This window comes from Physella acuta, unplaced genomic scaffold (assembly GCF_028476545.2).
Source record: "Physella acuta isolate Inbredline_101_S28 unplaced genomic scaffold, ASM2847654v3 ptg000680l, whole genome shotgun sequence".
Lineage (NCBI taxonomy): Eukaryota > Metazoa > Mollusca > Gastropoda > Physidae > Physella > Physella acuta.
The window spans coordinates 87,497-105,711 of NW_026732199.1; the positions used below are offsets into that span (position 1 = coordinate 87,497).

General features: G+C 34.4%; 1 protein-coding gene across 4 annotated transcripts in view; it reads right to left on the reverse strand.

The window, feature by feature from the left end:
* Positions 1-1,794: 1,794 nt before the first annotated feature.
* The window catches only part of LOC131949257 (anion exchange protein 3), a 70,600-nt gene continuing 54,179 nt past the window's right edge, over positions 1,795-18,215 (reverse strand). For 3 of the 4 annotated variants that reach the window (XM_059311072.1, XM_059311069.1, XM_059311070.1), the window contains 16 exons: positions 16,442-16,616; positions 12,888-12,914; positions 12,295-12,385; positions 11,765-11,888; positions 11,590-11,677; positions 10,828-11,020; positions 7,106-7,309; positions 6,433-6,581; positions 6,083-6,277; positions 5,389-5,688; positions 5,058-5,147; positions 4,615-4,781; positions 4,272-4,525; positions 2,967-3,136; positions 2,128-2,301; positions 1,795-1,949 (listed from right to left, as the gene is read on the reverse strand). In XM_059311072.1, coding sequence (XP_059167055.1) covers positions 1,869-1,949; positions 2,128-2,301; positions 2,967-3,136; positions 4,272-4,525; positions 4,615-4,781; positions 5,058-5,147; positions 5,389-5,688; positions 6,083-6,277; positions 6,433-6,581; positions 7,106-7,309; positions 10,828-11,020; positions 11,590-11,677; positions 11,765-11,888; positions 12,295-12,385; positions 12,888-12,914; positions 16,442-16,616 — 2,482 coding nt within the window. In that variant the 3' untranslated portion in view covers positions 1,795-1,868. The remainder of the gene's footprint in view (positions 1,950-2,127; positions 2,302-2,966; positions 3,137-4,271; positions 4,526-4,614; positions 4,782-5,057; positions 5,148-5,388; positions 5,689-6,082; positions 6,278-6,432; positions 6,582-7,105; positions 7,310-10,827; positions 11,021-11,589; positions 11,678-11,764; positions 11,889-12,294; positions 12,386-12,887; positions 12,915-16,441; positions 16,617-18,215) is intronic. The other variant, XM_059311071.1, reaches the window with a different exon arrangement.

The following is an 18,215-nucleotide window of genomic DNA, read 5'->3' on the forward strand; positions in this document are numbered from 1 at the left end:
TGAAGGTAAAAATTGAGTAAATCATGAATAAAAGTGAAGTAAGAAAGTTCCCAAGATGCCCCCAGTGTTGCAGAAGTTTGACCATCAGAGTGTGAGATCATGACTGGATCAAACACTGCACAGCAGTGCTGTACACTCAACACAGCCACTTCTCTACTCCACCAACACATCAGCTACAGGCTGCAATGTCCCAGTTATAAAAATAGAAATAAGCTTCTCTAATGGTCAATGGGATGATATAACAATAAATAATGATATGTACATGTTCCTATGAGACCAATAATGTAAACAAACAGCCACAGTGGCTTCAAAAATTGGCATCAGTGGAAGACCCAAACAATGAAAATATAAATCAACATTCAATCATGTGTTGAGTTTCTTGTCCAAAGCTCTACATACTGGACTGTGACAGGCATCATATAGCAGTCTTACATTACAAGTGACATTACAACTACACACCCCAGTCAATGGACAACAGTCCCCTCCATTTGTCTACAGGAGACTTAAACTGTCCAGATTCTTACATACCCCCCTCCCACAACTAGAAAACAATAGACCTGTACACAAGGATGGTGCTAGAGTGAGCTGTGTCAATACAAAAGTGGCTACAATTGATCAGAGGTTCTCACAAAGTTAATCAATGGTGCAGGGGTCCAAACATTCATGCTAGCATTCATTTATTATGATTGTTTGTGCATATGTGTGGAATAGTCAACAACAACATTTCGTTTGTGATATATTAAAATATCAAGTGATCAAAAGACAGGTGGGTTGGTACCAATGCTTTTTAGTTTTTTAGTCATTTTATAGACAACATTCGATAGAAAATACAACATTTGCATATATTAATTATGCAGCTAACAGCAGTATTCGGTCATTTTAAATGTTTACATAACATTATGTCAAAGGAACTGTCAAGCAACATATTATGTCAAAACTTTGAGACAAGAAAATGAGAAACCAATCTTCCACACATATATAAAACCAATAGCAGCAAATAATGAAATAGATCATGTAATAAATAAACAATTGCAACATTTAACAACATTTCATGCCATTTTTCTTTTAAGTGGTAAAAAATGTATGTGTTTATTTACAGCACGGAGTCTCTAGCCACCAGGGACCAGGTCAAAGGTCACAGCACTGAGTCACTGGGATGGTTGCTATATATAACCTATTCACCAATCATAAGCTTTTCTTTGGAAATTTTCACAGCTCAATAGATGCACACACAAAAATCTGAGAAGAAATGTTTGTTACAAACAGACTTAACACCAACAGCCTCCAATATTTCTTTTAGAATCCTCCACAAAAATGTGTCTTCACACATGAAATGCCCACATGACACATTAGCTCAGCAACTACTGCCAGTTTCCATGCAACCCAAAAAACACAATTTACATTAATATTAATTAATTATTAATCACTTATTTTTTTAGAATTATTTCTAATTTTGAAATCCAACAATAATACATTGAAGCAAAAAAAAAAAATCACAGAATTTCTGACTAAAAAAAAGAAATGGAATTCATTGAAAACAAATTATTAAAAAAAAACCACACAAACAATAACACACCAAAAGCAAAGCAAATGTTCCTGCAGTAGTGAAAAGGTGAAAAAATAATCACAGCTAAACTGCTTTAAGGTAACATCCTTGGTGGATGCTAGTTAAATACAAATAAATAGTGTCAATCATCTCAACCAGTTTTAACTCAATCCAAGCTCCAACAGTTCTACCTCCTCCAGTCAGCTCCAGCAGCTGTAAAGTCCAGCAGCCATAGGTCCAGCAGCTGTAAAGTCCAGCAGCCATAGGTCCAGCAGCTGTAAAGTCTAGCAGCTTACAGCCGGCCAGAGATGACTGAAACCACTTAGATAGGCATGTGAGCCTGTTGGTAAAAATCTGGATCATCCTCATCATCCAACTCAAAGTCTTCCTCCTCCATGTCAAGCTGGTAACAGAAATATTCACTATAAGAACATGCCCATTGGTCACATCATTTCATGGCAATTATTCTAGTTTTTGGTTTGACAAATAACATTAATGCTAGTAATACTAGATACTTTTATGTTTCAACTCATCTTTGCAATAACAGAGATAGAAAATACAGACACAAACAAAATACTTACATGCTCCAATTCATCTTTACTGAACCATCTACTGACAAGCTTTAATCTCAATGGCATCAATAAGACAAGAAGAAATGGGAAGGCTAGGGCTGCTGCAGTAGATTTGATGACAATCAAGATGATGAGACAAGCCAGTTGAATCAAAGTAAACTTGTGCATCTGGCTAGTGCGAACCTGGAAATGGTTACATTCATGGAATATGTACAAATAGTTTTTTATTGTGTGACACAAACATCTTCATTTTTTTTAATTAGCATCGCAAAGTTGTATTTGTTCCATACAACAACTGATCTTAAAGCAAGCTATGACTACACCTTAGTTCAGCACAACATCAGCTACTATATGTCATGAGTAGGGAGCATGAATTTCATAGGTTAGATCAAAGCAACATGTGACTAATACATTAGGGAGGTTGTCAAGGATCAAGTGTTGGCACTTGTTTGTGAGACATGTCCATCCACGCTGAGGGCAACATGTCAACCACAAACTCTGTTCAGTAGAAGACTGGCACACAAGTTATAAGATTAATACAGGCTGTTGCCATCTAAATATCTGAAAATTCATTGACTTCATACAAAGAACACTTTCTGTAGCTAATCTTTTAATTAATAAATTTAGCATACAAAGAACACTTTCTGTAGCTAATCTATTAATTAATAAATTTAGCGCATCAGTTGCCAAAGTAAAAAAAAATTAATTTCCAGGGTTTTTGTCCAGGAACTAAAAAGTCTACAGTAAATAGCCTAAATTGGATTTAATTTCTTAAATGAACAGCAACATTTAATAAATGTTCTGATCAAACAGATTGGCTGTAAGTCTAGATGTAAAAAAAAACTAACCTTCCTGACATAGACAACAGATGGATGATACTTGACTGGCATAAAAAGCAACTTGATCCTCTCAAACATCTGGACACCATTGAGTGTGGAGACACCAAGGTACAGAAACACACCAAACAATGCTGGGACAGGAACCTCTCGCAGTACTGGGCCCGCAGCTACAGACACACCTACATACACAATATGTAAATAGTTGACACCTACATACACAATATGTAAATAGTTGACACCTACATACACAATACATAAATAGTTGACACCTACATATACAATATGTAAATAGTTGACACCTACATACACAATACGTAACAGTTGACACCTACATACACAATACGTAAATAGTTGACACCTACATACACAATATGTAAATAGTTGACACCTACATACACAATATGTAAATAGTTGACACCTACATACACAATATGTAAATAGTTGACACCTACATACACAATACGTAAATAGTTGACACCTACATACACAATACATAAATAGTTGACACCTACATACACAATACGTAAATAGTTGACACCTACATACACAATATGTAAATAGTTGACACCTACATACACAATACATAAATAGTTGACACCTGCATACAAAATACATAAATAGTTGACACCTACATACACAATACATAAATAGTTGACACCTACATACACAATATGTAAATAGTTGACACCTACATACACAATACATAAATAGTTGACACCTACATATACAATATGTAAATAGTTGACACCTACATACACAATATGTAAATAGTTGACACCTACATACACAATACGTAAATAGTTGACACCTACATACACAATACGTAAGTAGTTGACACCTACATACACAATACGTAAATAGTGACACCTACATACACAATACATAAATAGTTGACACCTACATACAAAATATGTAAATAGTTGACACCTACATACACAATACATAAATAGTTGACACCTACATACACAATACATAAATACTTGACACCTACATACACAATACATAAATACTTGACACCTACATACAAAACAGGTGAATAGTTGACACACCTAAATAAAAAAGTAAACAGTGACAATCCTACATACAAAACAGGTAAATATGTTACACATGTTAAAATTGTTATCTCTTTAAAAATACATTATCAGACAATTTTCAATTTGGTCTTCGTCGATTGAAAAATGTCTAAATAATAGTTTCTTTTAAGAAAAAAAAATAATTTTTAGAGGAAAGAAAATTTAGAACTAGTATCAGCTAGTTTCAGACAAACGACAACCTGAAGATAATTAGAAGCCAACAGAGAGAGTGAGTACCCACCAATCAATAAATGCACACAAAAGTTGGTCACTCGCTGTTCCTTGACCCCCAACAGTTGGGGCTTCTCACCAGGTGCATGAGTACTGCTGTACACACTGAGTGCACTGATGTGCGCTACAGTACGCACAGTGGCTGCACACATCCAGGGCAGGCCAAACAACCCACCCAGGAATGTCAGGAAGCCCAGGATCAGCTGGTCTATGTGATAGCCTGAGCCTTTTTTTAACTTGCGCTCTTTCTTGTTTAGAATCATTCTAGTAGAAAGAACAGAAAACAATTCAGTTCAACCAATGACAACGTATTTCAAGCTAACTTAAGGGAAGATTGCTCTGAAAGAACTTACTCTGTGATTTGAGTCTCCATAAAGAGCAGGATAAAGATGAGAAAACCTGGCAAGGCTGATCCAAAGATGAGCCAAACTGGCATAGGTTGGTCACTACCCATTGGATTGATGAACCAGCCTCTCTTATCAGGAGATGTGGGTTCTAGGGGGTCTGTCATGTCAAGTTTCTGATGGAAATCAAAGTAAACTAATATTATAATAGTGTAAAGGATGATATGTAAATGAAAAAATGTACTTAGTAAGGAACATGTTTTAAATAAACGTGTTCAAATCGAATCTAAGACTATTATGGAGGAATGAGAAGTGAATGAAAAGAAATCCTTCCCTAACGACTTACATTCAGAAATCTTGTTAACATCTTTTGTTTACAACAAACAAAACATCCGTACACAATGGACCATTATAAAAAATAAACACATCAACCTTTAACAAACAATACAAACCTGCACATATGTTGCTTTCATAATAAAACTGAGAATCACCATACAAACTAAAGCAATCAACACACCAAAGTCTCCCAACGCTCGTCTTACCTATATGTATAAGAAATCAGAACTTTCAATACAAGGAAAACAAAACAAAAATGTTTTCATTGACTATAAAACTAATAAATGAGAATGAATATGAAAAAAGTTTCAGAACTAATAAAATACAATAACACCTATAAAGTTACAAGATATTTATCTCCTTCAAAAAATATTTAATCAGTCCAATTCTAAGCTAATATTATAAATCTTGTTCAAACCTTTCTATTTATTACTAATGGCTACTTACACTTCTTCCAAGAAATTTGCTGTTGCGAAAGATACGAAGAAAATAAGCAATGAGAAAAGTTCCAAAGACAAGTATGAGTGACAAGAGGGCTGTGTTGGGTTGGTTTTTTTCATGGTCTGGCTTGAGGGGACTTGTGTAGAGGGCCAGCGTGCTGCTGGGGGTACTCTCAATGGATACATAGGAGTAGTTGTCTCCCTGCTCTGCCTGCTCTAGAGAGCTGTTGTAACCAAATGTCTCATTGGTTGTTTTGTTGACCTTGTGCTGGCAGTAGTCTACCATCAAAGGGTTCTCTGAGAAGATCTGAAAGTCATAAATTAAAACAATTTTGTTTTTTAAATTAAGGAACTCAGTTATTACAGCAGTCATTTGTTTTTGTATTTATATATTTTTTATCATAAATCAAACAAACTTTTTAAAATTAAGGAACTCAGTTATTAGAGCAGTCATTTGTTTTTGTATTCATATCTTTTTTATCATAAATCAAACAAACTTTTTAAAATTAATTAACTCAGTTATTACAGTAGTCATTTGTTTTTGTATTCATATATTTTTTATCTGGCCTTTATTTACATCAGCAAGAAAGTGTTATAAGCTTTGATAACATTGGTACACAACAAGTAAGTGATTTGTAGTCTCCAACTACCTGTATGTATGAATTGTTGTAATATAAACTGTTTACACCTGTATAACTCACCTGCACAAGTTTTTTCACAACTTCGTAGATGAAAATAAGAGAAATGAGAATAGCAAAAATCTCCTCCACAAATCTGGTGACATAGCGCACAAGAAAACTGCCTTCCAGAGCCACTGCTAGTGTAGTGATGGCAAAGACCCACAACCCAATCCAGAATCTAAGTGGTAAAAACTCCAGGCTATTTGATGTACAAAACTGTCAAGGATGAGAGGAAACAAAACAAGCAATACAGTAAAGATTACAGTTCATGTCAATACAACATTATAACTCATATTTTTATAACAAATATATTTACAATAACGTTGTTTTGGCTATATAAAATGATACAAAATACAGAGTGGTATTCTCACCTTATATAAACTCTCTTCAAACACTAGGACAGGTCCAGTCGCTCCTATAATCAACAAGGGCTGACCAGAGAAGAGACTAAATATCATCCCAAAAATTGAAGTGGCTAACATGGTCTCACTGACTCCCATATAACTGTTGGTTTTCTCACCTAGAATGGATGTAGTCAGTACAATGTGCTGCACATTTTAACAATCTACTTCTTCATTCTTAATTTTAGTGTTGGAAGAGATTCCCTCCAACACAATTAAGTATACATGTCAACTGGTTATGCACCATATAGACTGTTGACTCTGATTTCAGCCTGCTTTTCTTTTTGGATTTGCTTCCATAGTCTTTGTCCTACAAAGAACAAACTATAAGGCAGCAGTTTTAGAGTTATCTCTCAAAGAATAGTGGCTGTCCCCAGCTATCGAGCTTTATCTGCCCAAGGGTTTGAACTTGAGACATTTGGTTTTAGCAAACATGAGCATTACGGACTCGACCTTGCTGACCCCTCACATTTTAGCAATAATTATAGCTATTAATAAAGCCTGTAATCAAATTAAACCAGATATAAAGTGGAATCTTATCAGTAAATTATAACAAGCCAATGTTGCTTAAGGTTTCATCAATAAATCAACATTGAAACAGACTAACAAGATTCCACTGTAGATAAACATGAAGTGAACCTACTCAACAATCCTCCAAAAGCAATGCAGGGTGAAAGACACGTGAAGAAAATAAAGAATAATGTTTTGATACACTGGCCATTAAAAGCATCTTTGATGTCACTTAAGTAATGCGGGTAGCGTCGCCTGATGTCGTTGTACACCCCTCCAAATAAACAACCAGTTCTTTTCAGTGGATCTGTTGGGATATCTTCCTTCTCAAGCAAAGCTGGGAGAAACATGACAGATGTACATGAATCTAATGAGTTATAAGATACTGATAATATTTTAAATCATTTGAATGTAGCATCATCAAATTGAAGTTTATAATTCAGGTAAGTGAACTTTATAACCAGGTAAAACCATGGACAGTAACAGACAATAAAACCTGTCTTATTTGCCTGGTTTAATGTAAAGTAGCAGGGGAGGTAGAGGCATTTAATAAAGTGGGAACAATAAAATGAAACTACAGTAGGTCTAATACTAGAGCTCACACTTTGTAGGACTATAAGGAGCCATTTAATAAAGTGGGAACAATAAAATGAAACTACAGTAGGTCTAATACTAGAGCTCACACTTTGTAGGACTATAAGGAGCCATTTAATAAAGTGGGAACAATTAAATGAAACTACAGTAGGTCTAATACTAGAGCTCACACTTTGTAGGACTATACAGAGACAACAAAGGTAAATTATTTTTAAGTTATTTTTTAAGCTGCAAATACAGGACATGCTATGTTGTTATTATTTTTTGTTAAAGCTTTCCAGTGACATTTGTATTAATAATTGTATTCACTTGTGAAATCTACTAGTGTGACATCCACTAAAGGATGAGATCCACTACAGTATAACATCCACTAAAGGATAAGATCTACTACAGTATGACATCTACTAAAGAAATTGAATTTTTAACTTCACATTACAGAACCTCTATAGAAGTATTCTATTTTTTAGACCAATCTCAAACTTGTACATCCCGTGTAGACAATGAGTTTAAAAATTGTAACAAATAATGTTTAAGTGAAGGAAAATGTGATATCAAGACAACATTTTTGTCAAGGCAGCAAGCATCTATTGTTAGAACATGAAATGATCTTCTATATAGACGTATTGCATCTGATTTATAAACAAGTAATAGATAGATCTAGATTTATGTCAGAAAAATGACACCACCACTACTAAAGAAATTTGAAAATATCTGTATCCCCCACCCTGGCCCACACCTATTCAATCAATTATATAATATTGCATATTCTTTCAATAAAATGTGTCAATCATAGAACTTATTTTTTTATTCATCCTGCAGTTTTATTAGTTTTGACTTTAGATTTTTCTTTGAAGGTTTTGTTAACAAGTAAATCAAATCTAGGCACCAACATACCATGCTTTATGATCTGTTTTAAAAAGGTTATTTGGTCTTTAAAAAAAACAGATTTACATAGGACATAAAATAAGAGTCTGCTGACAATAGCAATAAGAGGATGGGGTCTAGAGACAGTAATAAGAAAAACTGGAATAAATCAAGGTAGAACGCTAGTAGAAAATGTTTATTTTACAAGGGGAACTCATGCACATAAAAATCTGCTAGTTTCTACATTAAAACTTGGGCAACAGTAAATAAACTAGAAAACAAAACAAAAGAATTTAGTTGCACTAAAACTGTTTTGTACTGGTTTTTTACTGCAAGTATAACCTACTGTAACCATAAGCTGCCAGGAGATAAATTGTTCCATAAATATTTAATACTGGCTGTTAAGTAGGATAGTCTGGCTAAAACACCCTTGTAGGCCTGCAATAGGACAGTTGTGATAATCAACTGGGTACAGTCCCCTGTGTAAGAGAAGTCAGTTGGGATAAACTGGGTACAGTCCACTGTGTAAGAGAAGCCAGTTGGGATAAACTGGGTACAGTCCCCTGTGTAAGAGAAGTCAGTTGGGATAAACTGGGTACAGTCCACTGTGTAAGAGAAGCCAGTTGGGATAAACTGGGTACAGTCCCCTGTGTAAGAGAAGTCAGTTGGGATAAACTGGGTACAGTCCCCTGTGTAAGAGAAGCCAGTTGGAATAAACTGGGTACAGTCCCCTGTGTAAGAGAAATCAGCTGGGATAAACTGGGTACAGTCCCCTGTGTAAGTAAAGTCAGATGGATTAAACTGGGTACAGTCCCCTGTGTAAGAGAAGTCAGTTGGGATAAACTGGGTACAGTCCCCTGTGTAAGAGAAGTCAGCCTATCATAATACATGCAGCTGGAAGTGGAAGTGAACCATAGCTTTACATTCCATTTGATCGATCCAATTATGTGATTATGTTTGATCATGTTTATTTTGTTTATAGAAATAACTCATTGAATTAAAATTTTCAGATAATTTGCAATGAACAGTTTTAATGAGCATAAACCAAATAAGCAATGTTGCTGCTAATTGTGAACCAAACAGAGCTAATAGTGAAAAACTAACCAAATCACAACAAGAAAGGCAACTCTAGACACAGCACATAGTGTCTTGCTAGCATACCACTTTTTCTCCGCTCCAAGCGTTTTCTCTGGGCTATGTCAATGGCCAAGTGTCCAGAACAAAGAGATGTATGCATTAAAACATTGCATCACACTGGGTGCATAAATAACTACTGTATCATTTTTCTCATTGGATCACACTGGGTACATAAATAACTACTGTATCATTTTTCTCATTGGATCACACTGGGTACATAAATAACTACTGTATCATTTTTCTCATTGGATCACACTGGGTGCATAAATAACTACTGTATCATTTTTCTCATTGGATCACACTGGGTGCATAAATAACTACTGTATCATTTTTTTCATTGGATCACACTGGGTGCATAAATAACTACTGTATCATTTTTTTCATTGGATCACACTGGGTGCATAAATAACTACTGTATCATTTTTTTCATTGGATCACACTGGGTGCATAAATAACTACTATATCATTTTTCTCATTGGATCACTCTGGGTACATAAATAACTACTATATCATTTTTTTCATTGGATCACACTGGGTACATAAATAACTACTGTATCATTTTTCTCATTGGATCACTCTGGGTACATAAATAACTACTGTATCATTTTTCTCATTGGATCACACTGGGTGCATAAATAACTACTGTATCATTTTTCTCATTGGATCACACTGGGTGCATAAATAACTACTGTATCATTTTTCTCATTGCATCACACTGGGTGCATAAATAACTACTGTATCATTTTTCTCATTGGATCACACTGGGTGCATAAATAACTACTGTATCATTTTTCACATTGCATCACACTGGGTGCATAAATAACTACTGTATCATTTTTCTCATTGGATCACACTGGGTGCATAAATAACTAATGTATCATTTTTCTCATTGCATCACACTGGGTACATAAATAACTACTGTATCATTTTTCTCATTGCATCACACTGGGTGCATAAATAACTACTGTATCATTTTTCTCATTGCATCACACTGGGTGCATAAATAACTACTGTATCATTTTTCTCATTGCATCACACTGGGTACATAAATAACTACTGTATCATTTTTCTCATTGCATCACACTGGGTACATAAATAACTACTGTATCATTTTTCTCATTGGATCACACTGGGTGCATAAATACTACTGTATCATTTTTCTCAACTTAACTCTAGCCTTTGTGTTGCACTTAACTTCATTACATGGGAACCTAATAAGCAAATGAAGCTGGGCTACAACTGATGTCTTATTATTCCTACCTTCTTTCTCATCCAACTGCTGTTTCTTCTGTTTACGCAATAGTGCCCTCTTGCGTGCCATGTGTGTGATGGGTAGGAGGGTACGATGATCCCAGTCACCAGGGGGAAGCACAATGGAATCATCCAGAAAACTATTTATAGCTCTGAGTAAATCTTCCCGGGACTCTGCCCTATAGGCCACATCATGGAATTGCTGGACAAAACATTACAGTAATACCATCAAAATATGAAAACACAGTAAAAAAAATACAGTAAAAACTATATATTTAAACGCTTTTTTACTCAATCAGTATTCAAAGGTTGTAAACAATCTTATATTATTTCTATCTCATTTTTGTTCTGACAACTTATAAAGATTTAAGAAAGAGACTAAAAAGTTCCTAATGCAACACAACAGATGCTCTCCCTACCTACGCCAGGCCACCAGCACTCCCTATGTTGAGGGAAGTTACATGTGTTTAGTGCATCATTTACACAAGACTTGGGCTCAAACGTTTTTTGTACAGTGTCAAATTAGTATACAGTTCTAATAGATTAGTCAGGGCTATAAGATATTGCTTTTAGTTGTTTTTTTTAGGGGTGTAAAAGAATCTCTTATTTTTTACATTGAATCCCATCAGGAATGTGGATTCACTATTTGAATTATTGAACTAAAACAAGCTGCTTAACAAAGTTCAAATATAAAGGTTTTACTGTTCTTTCTTCAATTTAAAAATTGTTTTAAAAGAAAATCATAAAATAAATGGAATCAATAAAACAAACCTGGTTGGACATGAGTGTAGCAAAAGATCGTCCAACTTCATGGTAATCCATTCCACCTTTGTCTGGTCCAAGCAGAATAAACAGAAACCTGAAAAATAGACAAACAGGGAACGTAAGTCACAAGTTTAGTCAGTGACATCTGGTATGTGTTATAAACTAAACTGATCCAACTGACCTGACAGGCAGGGGGACTTCGGTCAAGTTTTCCAACAGCTGACCTTCAGCTAGACGGACAAAAGCCATTGCAGGTTTCTTAAGGAAGTCCACCTGTCCCACTAGGACATTACTGGCCTCAGCACCTGTACAATTCAAGTCACAAGATCAAAGACATGCATGGAACTTGGTGCATAATCAAGACTACGACAATTACTGATCAACTTGTCACTCTTCTTCAGAAATATGTCAAATTTTAATTAACCAACCGCCTTCTACAGTTTTCGGTCAACAAGTATCTAAATACATATAACAGTAATGCATTAAAGAAAGTAGTTAAGTATGTGTTCAGCAGTCTCTCTACTACATAAAAGTGTTACTATATGGTCAAGCACTGAATTAACAAATGTCCATTTCTGATATACACAGCGCTGCACATATTAAAATGTATCTTTAGGAATCTATCTCATAATTTCCTACTGAGCACCACACATAAAATCTTATCTTTAAGTCACTTTAGGAATATGTCGCATGTCCTACATATAATCTTACCTTTAGGAATACGTCTCATAATGTCCTGAACATGCTTCTTTTGCTCTACTGGTGTAATTCCAATATGGACACCATCTGTTTGTTTGTCAGTCTGTAAAACATTTATTAAAACAATTCACACTGATTAAACTAATTTAACAGCAAAGTTAAGAATGAGCATGCATGCATTGATTACAGCTTCAACGTTCAACAAATGTCAAGGTAAATAAAACTTGCTTTAACAGTTTAATAATAGCTACTTAGAGGTTTTTATTGTATTTAACATTGCTGGATGTGCATGAGACATAAAGAGTCTGTAGCTTTAAAAAGTACTACCTGTAACAACTAACTAAACATGTATCAGCAAAACAAACTTTTTCATGGACTTCTAAAAATTTAAAAAGGTAGTGCAAGTAAAATAAACATAACCAAAAAAATGATGAACTGGTGAGTTGCACTAAAGAACATGAAATCAAATGACAAAGGTTCAATGTGTGTATGCATGTGAATCTATTAACACTACATGCACACACACACACACACAAAGAAAATAAAAGTTGTAGGTAACAAATGACAGCAAGGTAAAGAACACAGCCATATCTAAGCTTGCCTACCTTTAGGACGTGATGAAAGAGAAATACCTAAAATGGATTTTACATATTCAAAATTAAGCTTCCATTTTGGATATGTAAATATCCTTTTACTGTTTCTTTATAATCACTTGTAGCTAATTTACAACAAAATAAAATTGAATAGGTTTTTTTTTATTTGGCTGTTACTCATTTACAGAATAAATTTTATTCAATAGCTTTTGTAAGTCAGTTGCAGAAAACTGACATCATTTATACCAACTCACGTGAAGACTGAATGTACCATGTAAGATAACCTAGAGAGCCAGACCCCAAAGGTTAAGTGTTAACAAGCTAGCCACATGCATCAAACAACAATCTAATGCATGCAAAGATCATCCAATCTATCTTCCAATCTGTCATTACAAAACATGACTTGAACCAGCTGAAGAAACCATTCATGTACACAAGTCATGTGACAACATCTCTTCCTTATATATGATTGGTCGGTCCATTACATTAAAATGTCAACTACAATTTTTCAAATTTTATTTTATTTAAAAAGAGATGATTTACAGAACTTTTATTATAAGAGAAAAATAATTGGTCAGAATATAATAAATTACTGAACTAATCATGGTCTAACATAAGAGCTGTTTTAACGTACTTTAAGGTCTAGGTGGAAAAAATTCAATGTTATTAAAAGTATGACATGTAAATTTGACAGACACCAAATATTTTAGCTGTAAGCAAAGAAGCAATGAAAATCAAAAGAATGCAAGAAAACAGAATAGTGCAATAAACATAGCAAAAGAGAGCTATCTCCATCATATTCAAAAGTGGTCTAGGAAAGTAATATATATTTTATTACATCAGGATGCTACACTACTTTGTAGAAGATTTGTATCAATACATTTTTAAGTCATGTAAATAGTTTGTTCAATATATGCCTTGTACTAATATTAGTTTAGAATTCTGATCAGACTTGTAGGAATCTCAGTGCACACATTGTTAGACATGCACAAGTAAACATTCTATATGGCAGTGTGTACTACAGCACTCTACATGTGTTATGGATCTAACTTTAGTTGTATACAACTTAAAAGAATGGTTGTATGATTTTTACAACACATTTTATACTACATCAACTAAAACACTTATATTGGTTGAACAAGGTAAAAATCAACAGTGAAAGCTGATAAGTAGATCCAGTCAAACAATATATAGATATATTAATTTAAATCTTAATTACTAGTCAAAAGTAGACCATAGATCAAATAACATTGATGGTCTCTGGAATTCATATCAAGTGGGTGGTATCAACATCACCAGGATTTGTTTTTTTGTTGGTTATAAAAAACTAATTTCAAGCTACACAAAATATATACCTATTCAACAGTCAATACTGGTACAACTGAACCTATCGGACAGTCTGTCAAAACTAGAATGGGAAAATATAACATGGAACAAACAATAGTAAAGACACTTTCTGTACACATCTTTGGAAATAAGCAGATCCTAGGCAAACATATTCTAGGCAAACATTCTAGGAAACACTTTCAAGGCAAAAACATACTAGGCAAAAATATATTAGGCAAAAACATACTAGGCAAACACATTCTAGGCAAACACTTTCAAGGCAAAACATACTAGGCAAACACAATCTAGGCAAACACTTTCTAGGCAAACACATTCTAGGCAAACAGTTAAAAGATTTTGAGTTAAATAATTGTAGTGAGGTAAAATAAATTTGGAGTGTTGCAAAAATCTTCAAGATAAGCATGATGGTAGTCTGTCAAATTACATGCAGCATTATCTGAGCAGCCATACAGCATTAGCCAAGTTATGTATGGGGAGCACTCAAATAATCAGCCACTTCATTTTTATACAATGTACATTTTAAGTCTATTGTTAAGGAGCTAGGTATATAGAGAACCAAAAAAATATTGAAGTACAATGCAAACAAAAATAAGAAGCCATGAAATGGAGGTTACCACAATAGGTTCCATAGAGGAAGTCTGTGGCTGTGTACAGGCAAGTTCACTCAAACTTTTTCCTGGTGATGTACCACTGGCCTCTACCAAATCATCTTTTTTATTGATGGCTTCTTGTTGGACAACATCTTCTTGCTCAGATACAGGTACAACTTTTTCTTCAAGATTATCATTTAGATTTTCTGTATGAGCACCTAATGTCCCATTTTCTTTTAAAATATCTGCATCACTTTCATTATGAGAAATGACTGTCCCATTTTCTTTTAAGATATCTGCATCACTTTCATTATGAGAAATGACTGCCTCATTTTCCTTAGTTTCATCATTTTCTTTATGTGTTGTTACTGTCCCATTTTCCGTAGTACTAGTTGCATCAGTCTCTTTATATGAATTTATGGTCTCATTTTCCTTAAGGTTAGCTACCTCACTCTCTTGATCTGTATCCCTATCTGTTAGAGAACTCTGCCTACAGTCTTCTAGTGACTCCTCTCTAGAGAAACATTGTGAAAGTTTTGGGTTGGAACTTGCTTCACTGAGCCACCTTGTTCCTTCTAGCGGTGTGTAACCATTGGCTTGTTTAACATGGTGATGTGGCTGACAGTCTCTGTGGGCAGCACGTTTGCGATGTTTGAGATCAGCTTTGGTACTGATGCTACCATAGTCCTGCTTGCTACAGAGCATACAACTTTCTTCCTGCGCAGGCTAAAACAGTAGTCGTTCAAGACATCAAAGCATTAATCAAAAGCCATGTACATTCAATTATTACAAGCTTTATTTTCCTTCACAGAATATGACATATATATATATATGTAAACACACATAAATCAAGGTGATTGTTTTTCTTGTAAACTTTGATGAAGACACAAGGCAATAATTGTTTCTTCTTACAAAAAGGGGAAATCAACCATCAAAATAACAATTTTAATAAATTTGGTAAAATTGAACAATAAAAATGTAAAAATGTTCAAGTTGTTAGGAATCTGTCATCAATTATTTTTATGACTCCGTAATTCTAGTGATAGACCTAAGCCATTAAGAAGAATGGACTGTCTGTGTATGTATCTAAAACTAATCAAAGCCCCCACCCATAGCAGACATCACAAAGATGCGTTGGTAATTCTTGGGGTTCTACAGTTCAGCCTCTCAGAAACACTGAAACTCAAAACATTCCATATAAAACTGACTTGTAAAAACCTATGAGGTGTGGCAAACAAGGATTTGAGACTGATCAAATTGTCTTCAATGTGACAAGTTGATAGGTGTTCAAATTGTCTTCAATTAATATGACAATACAGTAAGTGTACATTTTACATTCAACAGATCAAAATAGTCTTATAAATGGGGGTGGGGGCTCTGTTCAAACAGTATATCAGATAGCTATACAGTTACAAGTATCATCTCTATAATGGAAATAAATTTCATTAATGTTCTACTATTCCACTGAAGTATTTCTACCAGAGCAAAGTTTGACAGAATCCTATCATACCCAACTTGCTGTGTTTCTCCACACATCTATCAGGCTGGTTCCCTAATACACCATGCCAAAACAAGAGCACACCTCTGAAGAGTCAACTGTCATGGTGGGTACACATGTAAACTACTCACCATATTGTTATCCACATCCACTTTGACCATCTCCAGTTTGGCAGCAGCCTTGTTGTCTTTGTTCTTCCTGTCCATGACAGAGGTGGTGCTGGCAGACTTGCTGAGTCCCAGGTTGGAGCCAAAGCTGCTCTGGGACAGTGAGTTCAACAAGCCTTTCTCGTTGTTCTGCTGGTGTCTACAACAGGTGGAGTGGACGTTGTATTAGCATTGGGAAAATCTCAGTATATTGGAATTATCAAGGGTTTTGAATGAGTACATGATATTCACAATGCATCAATTTAACAATAATGCAACACATGTATATCAACATAATAATAATGCAGTATATCAAGAGTTACACTAGCACAGATTTATTTAACATGCACCTTTATTCACTGAGAAAATGTTAAAACCTTGATACAGTGAATAGATATTTGAATGCTTAATGCATGCATGGTGATAAGGATGGTTTACGTTATAGAAGAGTTAATTATTTATTTCTTTTAGCAACCATCTGTGATCATTTCACAAACCCAGTTATGTTAAGTGATGGTGATGCATTGCTAATACATGACTTGAAACCAGAGTTTAGATAGCTATAGTCTACATAATACAGTGCAAGAAAATGGCACACAATGAGCTCCATTGTAATCCACACTATATCATTTAAATTTAATTTAAAAACAAAAGCAGAGAAATCAAAGTTAGAAAAACAAATCTCTTAGTAAAAAAAGTTTTTAGGCTGTTTAGTTGTTAGTAGCTACACTCAGTAGAGATTACACATTAGATACACCAATGTTATAGACATACTGAAATGTCTAGTTTGTCAAATGTTACAGTATTAGATGTACAGTGTGGTACAGTACTAGACATACTGAAATGTCTAGTTTGTCAAATGTTATAGAATTAGATGCACCAAGTGGTACAGTATTACACATACTGATATGATACAGTATTAGATGCACCAACTGGTACAGTATGATACAGTATTAGATGTACTATGTGGAAGAGCGTTACATACACAATGTGGTGTAGTGTACTGGTATTGAGTTAATGAACTCTTGTTGTGTCTTACAACAGCATGCATATTGCACATAATAAACCCAACTCAACAACAGCTTGCCATTCTTACTGTGTCAGCTGATTGTAATTAGATTATAAACAAACTTGCTACATGTGATAGTTTTAACGAAAAACATTTTTGGCCCAGTTTCACAATATTTCACAAAGTTTAAATATTCCTAGGTATTTCCTATTAAAAAATCAAATTCAACATCTAAAAATCATAATGCAGTAAAACAAAAGGGGAAAAAATTATAAAATTCTTCAACCTCTTACCAGAAGAAAACATTAATAAGCAAAGCATATGAAACAAAAGTAAATAAAGGTAACAAATGCATAGCCTTAAACATAGTGATTTATATGAAACAACTATCACTTTCTTTAAACAAATGGAAATGAATTTAGTAGAAGAAAGATTTCATGATTAAGATAAATTCATACGTGAAAGATACATTTTAGAGGAGAAAATAACTTTTGAGTGAGTATTGTATGCTACAGAAATAGAAGCTTATGTTTGCATATACAAATAAATAATTTTCCAAACTGAAAAAAAATGTGATCTACTTAAAGGAGTTCTTGTCTATATATTTGTATGATGCACCAAGCAGGCTAATACCCACTGTAAAGTCAATCAAGTGGAAAAATGAGGTGTAAACCTTAAAAGTCAAGCTTAAATATTTCATCAAACATTTCTTGATCTATGTAAATGTATGATGCAACAAGCAGGCCAATA